At 60.0% G+C, this 13194-nt stretch overlaps 1 protein-coding gene across 4 annotated transcripts in view; it reads left to right on the forward strand.

Moving 5' to 3' along the window:
- COL11A2 (collagen type XI alpha 2 chain) overlaps positions 1-13194 on the forward strand; it is a 37469-nt gene that overhangs the window by 18476 nt on the left and 5799 nt on the right. For all 4 annotated transcript variants that reach the window (XM_081939675.1, XM_081939677.1, XM_081939678.1 and 1 more), the window contains 30 exons: positions 171-215; positions 917-970; positions 1347-1391; positions 2139-2192; positions 2285-2392; positions 2473-2526; positions 2703-2756; positions 3764-3808; positions 4036-4089; positions 4497-4541; positions 4873-4926; positions 5022-5075; positions 6205-6258; positions 6362-6469; positions 6770-6859; positions 7608-7661; positions 8314-8421; positions 8576-8683; positions 8784-8837; positions 8944-8997; positions 9202-9309; positions 9388-9441; positions 9571-9624; positions 9715-9768; positions 10112-10165; positions 10540-10647; positions 11018-11071; positions 11167-11220; positions 12205-12258; positions 12892-12945. In XM_081939675.1, coding sequence (XP_081795801.1) covers positions 171-215; positions 917-970; positions 1347-1391; positions 2139-2192; positions 2285-2392; positions 2473-2526; positions 2703-2756; positions 3764-3808; positions 4036-4089; positions 4497-4541; positions 4873-4926; positions 5022-5075; positions 6205-6258; positions 6362-6469; positions 6770-6859; positions 7608-7661; positions 8314-8421; positions 8576-8683; positions 8784-8837; positions 8944-8997; positions 9202-9309; positions 9388-9441; positions 9571-9624; positions 9715-9768; positions 10112-10165; positions 10540-10647; positions 11018-11071; positions 11167-11220; positions 12205-12258; positions 12892-12945 — 1944 coding nt within the window. The remainder of the gene's footprint in view (positions 1-170; positions 216-916; positions 971-1346; positions 1392-2138; positions 2193-2284; positions 2393-2472; positions 2527-2702; positions 2757-3763; positions 3809-4035; positions 4090-4496; positions 4542-4872; positions 4927-5021; positions 5076-6204; positions 6259-6361; positions 6470-6769; positions 6860-7607; positions 7662-8313; positions 8422-8575; positions 8684-8783; positions 8838-8943; positions 8998-9201; positions 9310-9387; positions 9442-9570; positions 9625-9714; positions 9769-10111; positions 10166-10539; positions 10648-11017; positions 11072-11166; positions 11221-12204; positions 12259-12891; positions 12946-13194) is intronic.

Consider the following 13194-nt stretch of genomic DNA (forward strand, 5'->3'; position numbering starts at 1 on the left):
ACCTCCCATCCGGCCCTCCTGATCCTCTGCCCCCCCTCTCCCCGGATGGGGGGAAGAAGGTCTGCCATGGGGCAGGGTGGGCTCCTCTATCCCTAGCCCTGCTTGAGACCCCTTGGCAGGGCTTCCCCGACATTTTGGGGGCCCTCTGACCCCCCCTCCTCTCCCTGCAGGGCCACCCGGGCAAAGAGGGGCTTCCTGGCGCCAAGGGCAACCCGGTGAGTGGATGGGTCCAGCCTCTGCGGGTGGCACCTGCCTGCCCTGGCTGACCCTCGCTGCCTTCGGGGTCTTTGGGGGGCAAGGAGAGTCCCTGGGGGCAAAAGGCGGGGCATGAAAAGGGCGGCTTCGTGGATGCCAAGGGCCCCATCCTGGCCTGCAGCTCCATGGAGTGGGCAGGGCTGCCCCCCATCTGGGGGAGGGAAAGCAGCACGGGGGAGGGGGGCTTTTGGAGGGAGGGGGGCTTCAAACGTAGACTGGAAGCTTCAGGAGAGGAGGAAGGTTTTTTTGGGGGGGCTGATGGGGTCTCCCCGCCTGGGAGCATTTAAACGCTGTAAGAGCCTCTTTTATATCATTTATCCATGTTTGATGGAGGGAGGGAGGGGGGGGATTGCAGTAGCTGCCCAGCTGAACAGGTGGCCCTGGGTGGGCACGCGCCCTATCACTGGGGGGGGGGGGGGAGGCTGAGAAATCCCTGCGAAGTGGGGGCAGAGACGATTAGGGGCCCCACTCTCCTATTCAGTGGGCCTTTTCCCATGGGGCCCTTTCGGAGGTGCAGTTCCCCTTTCAGCCACCAGGGGAAGCATCCACCTGCTTCCTCCATCCTCCAGCAGGGGGCTTTTCAAGACAAGAGGGGGGGTGTAATTCTTCGGGGGGGGATGAGTTTGTGGCCCTGATCCTCCCTCTCCCCTCCCCCTTTCAGGGCCCCTCTGGCCCCCAAGGCCTGGTGGGCTACCCGGGTCCTCGTGGAGGAAAGGTGAGTGTGTGTGTGGGGGGGGGGCTCAGGAGGAGGGCAATGTGTGACTGGTGGGAGGGGGGGGCTGTCATGCTGGGTCTTTTCCCCCCCCCTTGGGGAGGGGCTGAGCTCCTCAATACTGAGGGGGGGAGGGGGGGAAGCCAGGAGAGTTCCGGAGGGAGAAGAGGGCGGTGGCAGTGAGGGAGTGAAGGAGTCTCAGGAGCCCCCCTTGGCCCCCCCTCAATCCAGAAAATGGGCCCCTCCCTGAAGTGCACATCCGGTGGGGCATGTTGTTGATGCACTCAGGGAGAACGTCCTCCCTTGTCCCGGGGTCGCTGCTGGGAAGCATGGGGCTTGTAGTCCAACCCAGGTCGCTGACTCCCGTGTTCCCCCTCAGGGTACAGACGGCGTCCGTGGCTTGAAAGGGCAAAAGGGCGAGAAGGTGAGAGCCCCCCCCTCCCCCCCCACAAGCCAGGCCCACCTCCATTGCACCCTCCCGACAGCCCTGCGAGGTGGGCCAGGGAGCAAGCGGGAGATGGTCCCAGGGTTATCTCGTGGTTTCCATGATGGGGTGGATTGGAGTTGGAGTCCCCTCCTCTCTGACGCCCACCCTCTCCAAAGGAGGAACTGCCCTGCCCCCATGACGCAGCCAGGGTTGCTTGAGGTCATCCAGACGACCCTCCCTTGCCCAGAATCTGTTTTTCCTGCAGTTGTGGCCGATGGGCTTCATGCCCCGAAGAGAGGGGAGGCATTTGGGGGGGGGGTCCCCTCTTTTGCAACCCAGCTCCTTCTTGGGGTACCCCCTCTTCCCCAGAGGAGGCAGATCTGGGTGCTTTCATGTGGGACGCCCCGTTTCCTCCCCCCCCTTGCTGTGAACCGACCCCCCCCCGCTGTGACTCACCTTGACGGGCACCCCTGGAGCGCAGCCCAAGCCCCCCTCCTCTGAGCCCTTCCCCTCTGCCAACCCACCCCCCGTCAGAGGGGGCAGCGGGGGGGGGGTGTCTCAGTGGAGCAGGGGAGGGGTCAGCTCGAAGCCCCCTCCCTGAGCATCTCCTTTTTCTTCTGCTGTCAATTCTGACTCTGAGCTGGCAGGTTGGGGGCCCTTGGGCGGCTCTTTTGGGGTCCCGCTTTTCCCCCCCTCCCTCCCTCACTGAACGCTGCCCTCCGCCCCCCCCTTTCCTTCCCGTAGGGCGAAGAAGGCTTTCCGGGCCTCAAGGGAGACGTGGGGCCGAAAGGCGACAGGGTAAGTCCACCCACGGGGGCTGGGGGAGTGGGGGGCTGGGGGGCATCTGGGCTGGCCGGCCCCTCGTACGACCGCCTGCCTTCTCCGCGCAGGGTGAGTTGGGGGTTCCAGGCTCCCGTGGAGAAGACGGATCCGAAGGCCCCAAGGGGCGGACAGGCCCCCCAGGCGACCCTGGCCCTTCTGGACTCCTGGGAGAGAAGGTGCGTAACGGGACGAGGGGGGGGCTTCGGAGTCGGACCTCCCCCACCGCTGCTGACCCTCTTTCTTCCCCTCCTGGCAGGGCAAACTTGGGGTGCCGGGACTCCCTGGATATCCCGGCCGACAAGGCCTCAAGGTGAGCAGGAGCCGGAGCGAGCGGAGTGGGAGAAGAGGCTGGGGGGTGGTGGGGGGGTGGAAGGGAGAACTGGGGGTCCCCGTTGGGGGTCGCAGTAGCCGAGTGAGCTGGAGGAGGGGCTGGTCCCCCAATGGCACCCCTCCCCCTCCTTTGTGACCCTCCCCTTTCCCCCACAGGGCTCCCAAGGCTTCCCCGGCTTCCCCGGGTCGGGCGGAGAGAAGGGGCTTCGGGTAAGTAGCTCCCCTTCTTTTTTGGGGGGTCTCCTGGGCCACTCGGAGGCCTGGAAGGGCCCTCAAGGCAGCCAGGAGGAGGGCCCGAACTGCTGCGGGGAACAAGTGGGGCGCAAAGGGTCCCACAGCCCCCCAACCTCTCAAAAGCCCCCCAAACCCCCACCCCGTACTCAAAGGGGTGCCAGCTTCTCTCGTGTCACCTTCATTGTGCGTAGTGGGTGCCGTTGTGGGTTGCAACTCCAGCTGGGGTGTGTTTGCGGTGAACCCTGTCCTTTGTCCCTAGGAGGCTTGGTCTCTCTTCTTCCTTCCTTCCTTCCTTCCTTCCTTTCTTTTTTTCTCCACTTTCTTTCTCTTTCTTTCGTTTCTCTCTCTCTTGCTTTCTTTCTCTCTCTCTTGCTTTCTTTCTCTCTGTCTCTCTCTGTCTCTCTTTTTCTGTCTCCTCTCTTTCTTTCTCTCTTTCTCTCTTCCTTTCTTTTCTCCCTCCTCTCTTTCTTTCCCTCTTTCTCTCTTTTTCTGTCTCCTCTCTTTCTTTCTTTCTTTCTTTCTTTCTTTCTTTCTTTCTTTCTTTCTTTCTTTCTTTCTCTTTCTTTCTTCCCTTCTTTTCTCCCTCCCTCCTCTCTTTCTTACTCTCTTTCTCTTTCTTTTTCTCTTTCTCCTCTATCTCTTTTTCTCTCCCTCCCTCTCTCTTTCTCTGTTTCTTCCTTCCTTCCTTTTTTCTCTCTTTCTCTTTCTCTCTCCCTTTCACAAAAGTTGGCATCAAAGAAATGGCCCGCAAAGTCTCTCTTGGATGCTTTTCCTAAGAACTCTGCACATGCTCAGGGTCCTTCTGGTGCAGGAAAGGGGGGCCTTTGATTAGTCTTAATGGAGCTGGGCTTCCCTCCATGTTTGTGGCCCCTCCGGGGGTGTCTGGGTGCAGAGGGGCAGGGTGTGTGTGTGTGGGGGGGGAGGATGTGAAGGGGAGGGGGCTGCTTCTTTGACTGGTCTTTGCTCCTTCCCCCCCCTTGCAGGGCCTCTCAGGGAAAATGGGACCACGAGGCGAGCGAGGACCCTCCGTGAGTGACAGGGATGGATGTTGGGGGAGGGGTCTGGCAGGGGGTTTTCTCCCCCCCCACACTTCCCTGCCCCTTTCCCTTCCGGCGCCAAGTGCGAAGGACGGGGAGACGGTCTTTTGGTCTGACCGTCTGCTGGGGGCTCTAAAGTGGGTGTGGGCACTGGGGAGGCCCCCAGGGCATGGCGCTGTGGCCCCCAGACAGACGCTCTCTCTCTCTCTCTCTCCCAGGGCCCCAGGGGCCAGCGGGGGCCACGAGGAGCCACCGGGAAGTTCGGAGCCAAGGTGAGCCTGATGGTGATGGGGAGATTCGGAGGTAGACTGCTCCTGCCGCTGGAGGTTGCATGTCGGGAAGGAGGGGAAAGCCAAGAGATTTTTCAAAATCCGAAAGAAAAATGGGGGGGGGGGAGGAAGGAAGCGGGTTGCACATATTGCGTGTGCGTTTTTGTGCGTGATCAACACAACCAGCGCATGGAAGCCGGGATGTGTGGGTTTGCCCTGTGGGCAGATGGGCGTTTCTTCCTGGCACCCCCCCCCCACCCGTCTTGTGCAAGGAGAGCCACGCTTTTCAAACTCAAGTGTTGATGCAAAACCTCCCGCGTGGTTGTCCATTATGCTGAGGCAGAGGACGTCCGGCGGGTGTGGCCGGTGCCCCTGCCCTGCGTCCTGACCCCTCCCTCTCCTCCCCCCAGGGCACCTCTGGTGGCGAAGGGCCCTCGGGGCCCCCAGGCGAACGGGTAAGCCGAGGCTCCTCATTGGGCCGGACCCACCTGGCCAGCTGGCAGGTTATCCCAACCGGCGTGAAGCACCTGGGCTGCCCTCGCCCTCCGTGCTCCTCCGGGGGGGGGGCTCCCGGCTGGTGGCGGATTGGGGAGGGGGCCTCTCTGGAAGGAGCTGAGCGGGTTCAAGAGACCATAATCCTTTCCAAGCCATGCCTGCTCAGCTCCCTGGCCGTCTGGGGGTTGCAGAGTTCTCATTTGGGTCCAGCTTGGGGGGGGGGCGCATCCTGGCACAACCCCTAATGGGGTGGCTCTCCTCCTCTTCCTCCTCCTCCTCCTCCTCCTGCAGGGGCAACCAGGAACCCAGGGGCCGAACGGATTTCCCGGACCAAAAGGCCCACCGGTGAGTCACGAACCCCTCCCCTCCTCTGGCCCCCCACCTCTGCCTTCCCTCCCCCTCCCCAGCCCACTGACTCTGCCCCCTTTCTTTGCCCACAGGGCCCCCCCGGGAAGGACGGGATGCCCGGTCACCCAGGACAGCGTGGAGAAGTGGTGAGCGACGGCCCCCTTGCGAGGGTCCCATAGGCAGCTGCTCCCCCCCTCCTGTGGGACAATGTGGGGCTCAGATTAGCCCCCCGGGAGCCTCTCCCCAAACTCCCCCCGCCCCTCAAGGTTTCAGAACTTGATTTTCCACAAAAAAACCAGTCTTTATTTTAAATTTTGAAACTTTTTAGATTTACGTCTGAACCCAAACGCTTCCTTCTTCCAGATTAACAGTCACGGTGCAAATTCCCTGAAGGTTTTATTTAGAGCTGCTTTCTGACTTCAGCCCACCCCACAGGGCTGGTTTTTTTGGGGGAGGGGAGGGACTGGGAAGTGTGAAGCAGCCCACCTCCGGCTGTGCAGAGTGGAAGGGTGGACATAAATCAAACAAGCCAATGAATCTGATGAATGACTAGCCAGAGGTCTGTGCTCGGAATTCTCCAGTGCACTCGGCACATGCTCAAGGGACCTCAACGTCAGGTTTCCAAACAGCACCCCAACATAAATCAGAGTCCGAGGCAAAGGATTCCTCAAAGTTCCAATTGATGAAGAGATCCACGTTGGCCCATCTGGGAAAACCCGAATCTGTGAAAGCTTCCCAGTTTTCCCCACCCAGTTGAAAGTTCAAGATCTTGGCCCCTTCACCCCCCACCCACCCACAAGCCCATCCCATGGTCCAATCTCCCACTGCCACCCTGGCAGCGCCACCCATCCAGTCCCAGTCGGGTGCAGAGACAAAGGATGATGACCTTGGCTTTCTAGAAAGAATATTGTTATGGCTACATGGCATCTCACTCCGTACAATTCCCCCCCTCCCATTTCCCCAGAATAGAAAATGCATAGCAGAATAATAGAAAGTGGGGCAGGCCAAAGACCCAAAAGGAAAGATGGCTGCAGGCCTGACCCTCTTCTTCCGCATGCCCCCCCTCCCTGACCTACTCCTGGCTTTGGAGGCTGGCAGGGAAGACTCCGGTTTCGCTTTGGGAAGGTTCTGTGTGCGAATTCCACCCTTTCCCAGCTAGGCCGGGGCAAACACTGGCGACCAGGGGTGAAGGGGCTCGGCCCCGGTCGGGCCTGGTTCAGAGGGGAGGGGGTGTCGCTGCCCCTCCCTGCCACCCTCCCCTCTTCTGTCTTCCAGGGGCTGCAAGGGAAGGCCGGCTCCCCAGGGGGCCCCGGGGTCGTGGGGCCACAGGTGAGAGATGCTGCCGGAAAGTGGGCGGGTGGGTGTGGGTGTGTGGGAGAGGAGGGGCAGCAGCCCTTCCAACGCTCTCCCCCCCTGCTGCTTCTTCCCACAGGGGTCTGCGGGTGAAACGGGCCAGATGGGGGAGAGGGGCCACTCGGGGCCCCCAGGACCTCCAGGAGAACAAGGCCTGCCAGGGCCCTCCGGGAAGGAAGGCACCAAGGTAACCCACCGTGGCCCCCCGGGCAGATGCTTCCTGCCGCCCCCCCCCCGTCCCCCTCCCCTCCCTTGCCATGGCCCCTACAGAGGGAGGTCTCCAGGGCACTTGGGGCTGGGTACCCCCGTTCCCCCTTTTACCGGCAGTTCTCCCCCTCCAGCTAGTCCTCGTCCACCGGGGGGCCCCCCTGCGAGGGTTTTTTTTTTGTTTTGGCTGTGCAGAGTATTGGGGGGGGGTCTTCCTTCGTCCTCCGCTGTGGGGCGCGGGGGGGGGACAAAACGTTGTGATGCTCCGTGTGTCTTTCAGGGTGACCCAGGAACCACCGGAGGCCCCGGGAAGGACGGACCCCCAGGGCTGAGGGGCTTCCCCGGAGAGCGAGGCCTTCCTGGCACAGCTGTACGTACCTGGCCCCCCACTCGAGGGGACGGTTGGAGGGGGGGAGACCCCATCTAGGGAGGGAGCAGGAATAGGAAGTCCCCACCGAAGCTCTTCCTTCCTTCCTTCCTCTTTCTCTCTTTTTTCTTCCTTTCATTCTTTTTCTTTCTTCTCTCCCTCTCTTTTTCTTTTTCTTTCTTTCTTCTTTTTCTTTTTCTCTCTTTCTCTTTTCTTTCTTTCTTTCTCTCTTTCTTTCTTTCATTCTTTTTCTTTCTCCTCTCTCTCTATCTTTCCCTTTTTCTTTTCTCTTCTTTCTTTCTTTCTTCCTTCCTTCCTTCCTTCCTTCTTTCTTTCTCTCTCTCCTTCTACTTCTCTTTTTCTTTCTTGCCCCCGCTCCTCCTGGAGAGCGAAATTCCAGACCTGCCAGATGGTCAGCTTCAGTTGGGGTCACCCAGACGGGCCCCTCTTCCAAGTTGGGGCCTACCAGCCTTGGCTCTGGGGCCTCATTTAGAGCCCCCCTTTCTGGGTTGATGGGGCATCCTTCTATGGGTCCTGAAGCAACACGGCTGGTCACTCTTTGGTCAGAAATGGGGAGGCACCGCCCCTCCCCCCCAGGGAAACAGCCCGGACATGAGGGTTGGGGGGAAGTGGAAGGCAGGAGAGAGGAGATCTTGGGGGGGGAGGGGATTTTGGTCCCCCCTCGTCCTTCACCTGGGTGAATGCCATTGAGGGGAGGGGAGCCAGCTAAGCCTCTTCTCTTCCTGAGCAGGGGGGCTCTGGACTGAAAGGCAACGAGGGACCTGCCGGACCCCCAGGACCAGCGGTGAGTATTTCAGCCACTCCCTTCCAGTCACCCAGGGATCCGGTTTTAGCCCACGGCAGCCAGGCCGCTCTTACTGGATTCACCATCTGGGATTTGACCTCCACGATACAATCGGAAATTGAACCTGGACCTGTGCTGGGCTGCTTCCTTGAGAGAGACCCCCCCGCCAGCCAGGGGTGAAATTCAGCCGGTTCTGAGAGGTTCTGGAGAACCGTTAGCGGAAATTTTGAGTATGGAGAACCGGCAAATGCCACCTCTGGCTGGGCCCAGAGTGGGGAGGGGATGGGGATTTTGCAGCAACCTTCCCCTGCCACGTGCACCAAGCCACGCCCCCCAAGCCACACCCACAGAACCGGTAGTAAAAGAAGATGAATTTCACTACTGCCCCCAGCCCCCCCCCTTTCCATCCCCCAAAGGCAGGGGCCCGGAGTAAAGAAGGAGACACCCCCCCTCACTGCCTTGAACCCTCCCTGCAGCAGATTCCCAGGCTTTTGGTCCCCACCATCTCTCTGCCTGGCCCCAGCCTCCTTCACTGGCTGGGGAGGATGGGCTTTAGAGTGAGAGGCAGGGTCAGCATGGAAATCTCCTGCCTCTCCATTTGGGCCCGTCGTGTCCAGGCTGGGGCTGACCTCCATTTTCTTTCTCCTTCCAGGGGTCTCCCGGAGAGAAGGGTCCCGCAGGATCAGGAGGCCCTGTTGGGCCCCCAGGCAGACCCGGCCCCCAGGGGCCACATGGACCGGGTGGAGAGAAGGGCGTGCCTGTGAGTAGGGGCAGATGCCTTGTGATGGTGGGGAGGGGACACGGAAGAGCTGGGGTTGGGGGTCTATGGGTGAGGAGGAAGGGGACGAGGAGTGATGGGCTAGAGGAGAGGATAGTCCATCCTCTCAGCCTCAGTTTCCCTCTTCTCCCCCCAGGGTGAAAAAGGACCCCTTGGCCCCGCTGGCCGTGATGGTGCCCAGGGCCCCATTGGTTTGCCCGGCCCTGCAGGACCACATGGGGCCGCGGGTGAGGACGGTGATAAGGTGAGTGGTTGGTGGGTTGTCCTGGGGGGGGGCATCCCCGCCTTTCCCCCCCTTCCTGGACTGAGCCTTCCTTCCCTCTGCCTTTTCTTTGCCTCTGCAGGGAGAAGTGGGGGATCCGGGTCGCAAAGGGCCCAAAGGTGGCAAAGGCGAGCAGGTAAGACGGACCCCAGCGCAGGAATCGCAGTGGGGCAGAGGGAGCTGGGATCTGCGCCTGTGACTCTGCTCGTTGCCCAGCTGATAAGCTCCTCTTCCTCCTGCAGGGTCCCCCTGGGCCCCCAGGCTCACTCGGTTCTGTCGGACAGCCGGGTGCTGCGGTAAGTATCCGCGGGGTTTGACCTTGTTTCCTGTGGGTCACACGGTTGTACCTCTGGTCCTCCCGGCGCCATCCCTTGGGCGACTCTGGAGTAAGGCAAGGAGGCCCTTGGCCTCTGGGGAGATACCCCCCCCCTTGAAATGGGCAGGAGAGGGGGGCAGGGAGGTACTAGCTCTCCGATTGCCTCTTTCTGTGCTGCCTTTAGGGTGCGGATGGTGAGCCAGGAGCGAGGGGCACCCAGGGCCATTTTGGGGCAAAGGGGGACGAGGGCATCCGAGGATTCAACGGGGCACCAGGACCGATTGGCTTACAGGTAACAAATGGCTGTGGGGAGTCCCTCCTTGCCACCCACCGCTGAGCCGGACGCCGCTCACACAGGTTTTCTTGACAGGGGCTGCCCGGACCATCTGGGGAAAAGGGGGAGACTGGCGACGGTGGACCCCTGGTAAGTGCCACCGTCTTCCTCAAGGGGAATCCCTTCCAGACCCTCGCCCCCCACCCCTCCATGTGGTTCCTACCCAGCTCTGTTGTCGGGAAGTGAGACACGTGGACGCTCATCAGTATTTTCTTGCAGGGACCCCCGGGACCCCCGGGACCACGAGGCCCAGCTGGGCCCTCCGGAGCTAGCGTGAGTGTGCCTCCCACCCTCTTTTCCCCTTGATTCCTTCCTTCAATGGATTCCCAGGGCTGAGCCCGGTTGGATCTCTTTTTCCCACAGGGTCCGCAAGGCCCCCCAGGAGGGATTGGAAACGAGGGTCCAGCAGGACAAAAGGTAAATGAGTTCTGGGGGATGCTTGGCAGAGGGCAGTGCGTGGTGTTTCAGGGCGAGGTTTGCAAACGCCGCCTTAGACGGTTCGGCTCTCGCAACCTTTGCTTGTCCAGCTGCGTTAGAGCATCCCTCCCATCACCCCCAGCCATAGCAGGGACAGTTGGGCCACTTCAGGGACAAAGACGGCTTCGTTGTATCAAGCGCATCGTTGGTACCTCCGTGTCCGGGAACCAAACGGTTGACCACAACCAGCCGACTCCCTGGGACTTTGGAGGGTCAGGAGGCAAAACGTAGCGGAAGGACCCAACGGGGGTCTGATCCACTAACCTCCCTTCCCCCACCACAGGGCGAATCAGGAGAGCAGGGTGGACCCGGAGTCCCCGGAGAGTCTGGCCCGAAGGTACGTCTCTTTCTTCTGCCCCCCCACGATTGTGTCACCGTACCTGCTGCACCCCCCCTGCGCCCCTCTTCCCCTCCTCCTGCCCCTTGGCACCGGAGCAGAACTCATGTCGAGTCCCATGTGGAGCAGGCTTTGCACACCCGCCTACACAACGGGGTGGGAAAGTATGCCACCATATGCCCCAGGTGCCACAGCCCCCTTCCCCCCCCCAATAAGGCCTGGCTGCCTCTCCCCAGTCAAAGGCTGAAGAGGGGCTTTGGTGCAGCAGCGTGCCCTGTTTTCCACTTCCTGCATTTCGAGCGGTATACTGCGCCTGCATCTGGAGGCTCCGTGTCAGCCCCTTGACGCTAATAGCCCTTCCCCTCTCCCCTCAGGGCCCACGGGGTGAGCAAGGAGAGAAAGGGGAAGCCGGAAGCGCTGGTGTGGCTGGACCCCCCGGAGGGAGAGGCCCTGTCGGGGACGATGGGCCCAAGGGGAACCCGGTAAGGGAAATGGCAGGAATGAGAGAGGGGCGGGTGGGCTGGAGGGAAGTCTGGGACTGGGAGGAACTTCCTCCCCCACTCGAGGCTCAGGGAGACTATGAGCCCCAGCAATCCCAAAACCAGAGGAGACATGGGATTTGTAGTTTGGGGTCGGGGGAAGCTGGAGTAGCCGTTTTATTGGTGACTAAAGCTGAGGTAATGGCCTGTTTTGTCCAAGTGTTCAAAAAATCTTGTAGGGTTTTTTTTTGGGGGGGGGGGAATCTAAAGGTCAGATGAGCCTTAAAAGTGCGGAATTCAATATTTATCTCGGGGGAGGGGAGGGAAATGGGAAGCCGGACTCTGGTGACCTTTGACTTTTCTCTGGGCTCAGGGCCCGGTCGGCTTCCCTGGAGACCCCGGACCCCCGGGAGGAATCGGGCCCCGGGTGAGTATGACCCCCTCCCCTCTTGGCTGGGCCCCTCTGAGCCTGCCCTCTGCTAAGGGCAAAAGAGCACCAGGCCCATGTGCCTCTCCCCACAGGGCCAAGACGGAGCCAAAGGCGACCAGGGAGAAAACGGAGAACCTGGAGAGGTGGTGAGCATTTGTGTGGGGGAGACTTAGACCCTCCCTGGGATGTGGCTGGGTCGAAGCCCCCTGCCCATTTTCCAGCAGGAATCGGATGCCATCTGCCCCAAGGGCTCCCCACTGCAGCCCCCCCCCACCCCTCGGTGGCCTCCTGCTTGTGCCCCGAAGGTCCAGCACACGGGTCCCTCACTTCTCTCCTTTTGTTTCCCCCCAAAGAATTTTTTTATTCTCTTACACACCATTTTAAGTATAGATTCACATAATTGTTATTCTTCTTTGCATTTATCATTCTTATGCATTCATTATTTCATTTAATAGGTTATAATGTACCGTTTGGGTTGCTTTATTTACCATTCCTTCCTCCTGTTGCAACACCTCCTTGTTTTCTCTTTCGTTTCTCCCTCCCTCCCTTCTCTCCTTCCTTCCTCCCTCCTCTCCTTCCCCTTCCTTCTTCCCTTCCTTTTCTCCTACTGCTCCTCTTCCCCTTCCTACTCTCTCTCCTTCTCTTTCTCTCCCTCTTCCATCCTCCCCTCCTTACCTCTTTCTTCTTTCCCCCCGTCTTCCTTTCATTCTCTCCTCCTCTCTCCCTTTCTTTTTCTATTGTTGTTGGTGTCTCTTTCAAATCTCAGTTTATGTTTCCTTGGGATGGTATTTCCGTCAACCCAAATATAATTTAGTATCATTTCTTATATTCCCTTACCTTTGCTAGTCTACCCTAGTTATGTTTCCCTCCCCCCCTTTATATCTCGCTCTTGAATATATACTTGTATATTCAATATTTTCTTTTCTGTTTTCCCCTTCTTCCCCCCCCCCTTTTTCCATTTAATGGTGCATCGTCTGGGTACTTTTATCTTTTCCTTTCTCTTGCCAGTCATAAAATCTTCCCCACATCTTGAAGGACTCCGGTTCCCCTTTACTCTTTATTTTCACCGTCAACCTATTCATCTCTGCACAATCTTAATACCTTTTTTACGATCTCTCCTTCCTTTCCAGGGGTCTCCGGGCCCATCTGGTGAGGCTGGTCCCCTTGGGCCACTCGGGAAGCGGGTAAGTTGGGGCCCACCCCATTGGGGAGGGCAGGAGAGGCCTGTCTTGGTCCCCCTGCACAGGGGCCTGGGATTGGGAGTCACGGGACAAGGGGAAGAGAAAGGCCCAGCCAGGGCCCATCCAGCAAAAGACCATCCCCCAAACCCGGGGACCACTTCTCCTCTGGGGTCTAACCAGTGGTGGCTTCCGGCAGAGACTACTGCCCGTTCACTCAGGGGCGTGGCGTGCATGTGTGCATGCGTTGCACACGCATGCTTGCTTGATGCTCCCTGCACGCACTTGTGCAACACAACTAAAGTTGCTCTGTGCGTGCAGAGAACCAAAAACCAAGAGAACCACTTCCGGGGCGTGGCAGGCCTGGGTCGTTGCCCGTTTCCAGTGACCCAGGCCGCCAAACCACTACCGGTTCAGCCAAACTGGTCCGAACCGGTGGGAACTCACCACTGGGTCTAACGCCATGTCCTCCCACACACTCCTTCAACTGCAGGGGGCCAAGAAAAGCCCCCTCTCTTCTTAAGGGAAAGCAGAAAAGAAGGTCCCCGGACTTCTCTGGCCCCTGTTTCCTCCCAGTCCCACCTCTCCAGAGGGGCAAAGACCCCCGACTCAACCAACCTCTCGTTCTCCTCTCTACAGGGCCCCCCTGGAGCTCCCGGCCCCGAGGGACGGCAGGGGGTGAAGGGCAAGAAGGTGAGTGGGGCTGCTTCTGGGTGGGGAGGTCACCATGCCCCATAGAAGGAGTGGGGGCTGGACGGGGCCTTCTGGATGGCAGCGAAAGCTCCAGACGCCCTCCCTCCTCCCGCCAAGGAGCCTTCAATCCCCACTGAGGGCTTTCCCTGGGAGAAAAGGGAAGGGGGGGAGACAAGAGGCCAGGACAGATGGGGGGTCCCAACTGCAGCGAAGGGGGCAGGGCGGCTGCTGGGCAGGAGCTCTTTGGCC

Source organism: Natrix helvetica (genome assembly GCF_964273705.1).
Source record: "Natrix helvetica genome assembly, chromosome: 1".
Taxonomy (NCBI): Eukaryota; Metazoa; Chordata; class Lepidosauria; order Squamata; family Natricidae; genus Natrix; species Natrix helvetica.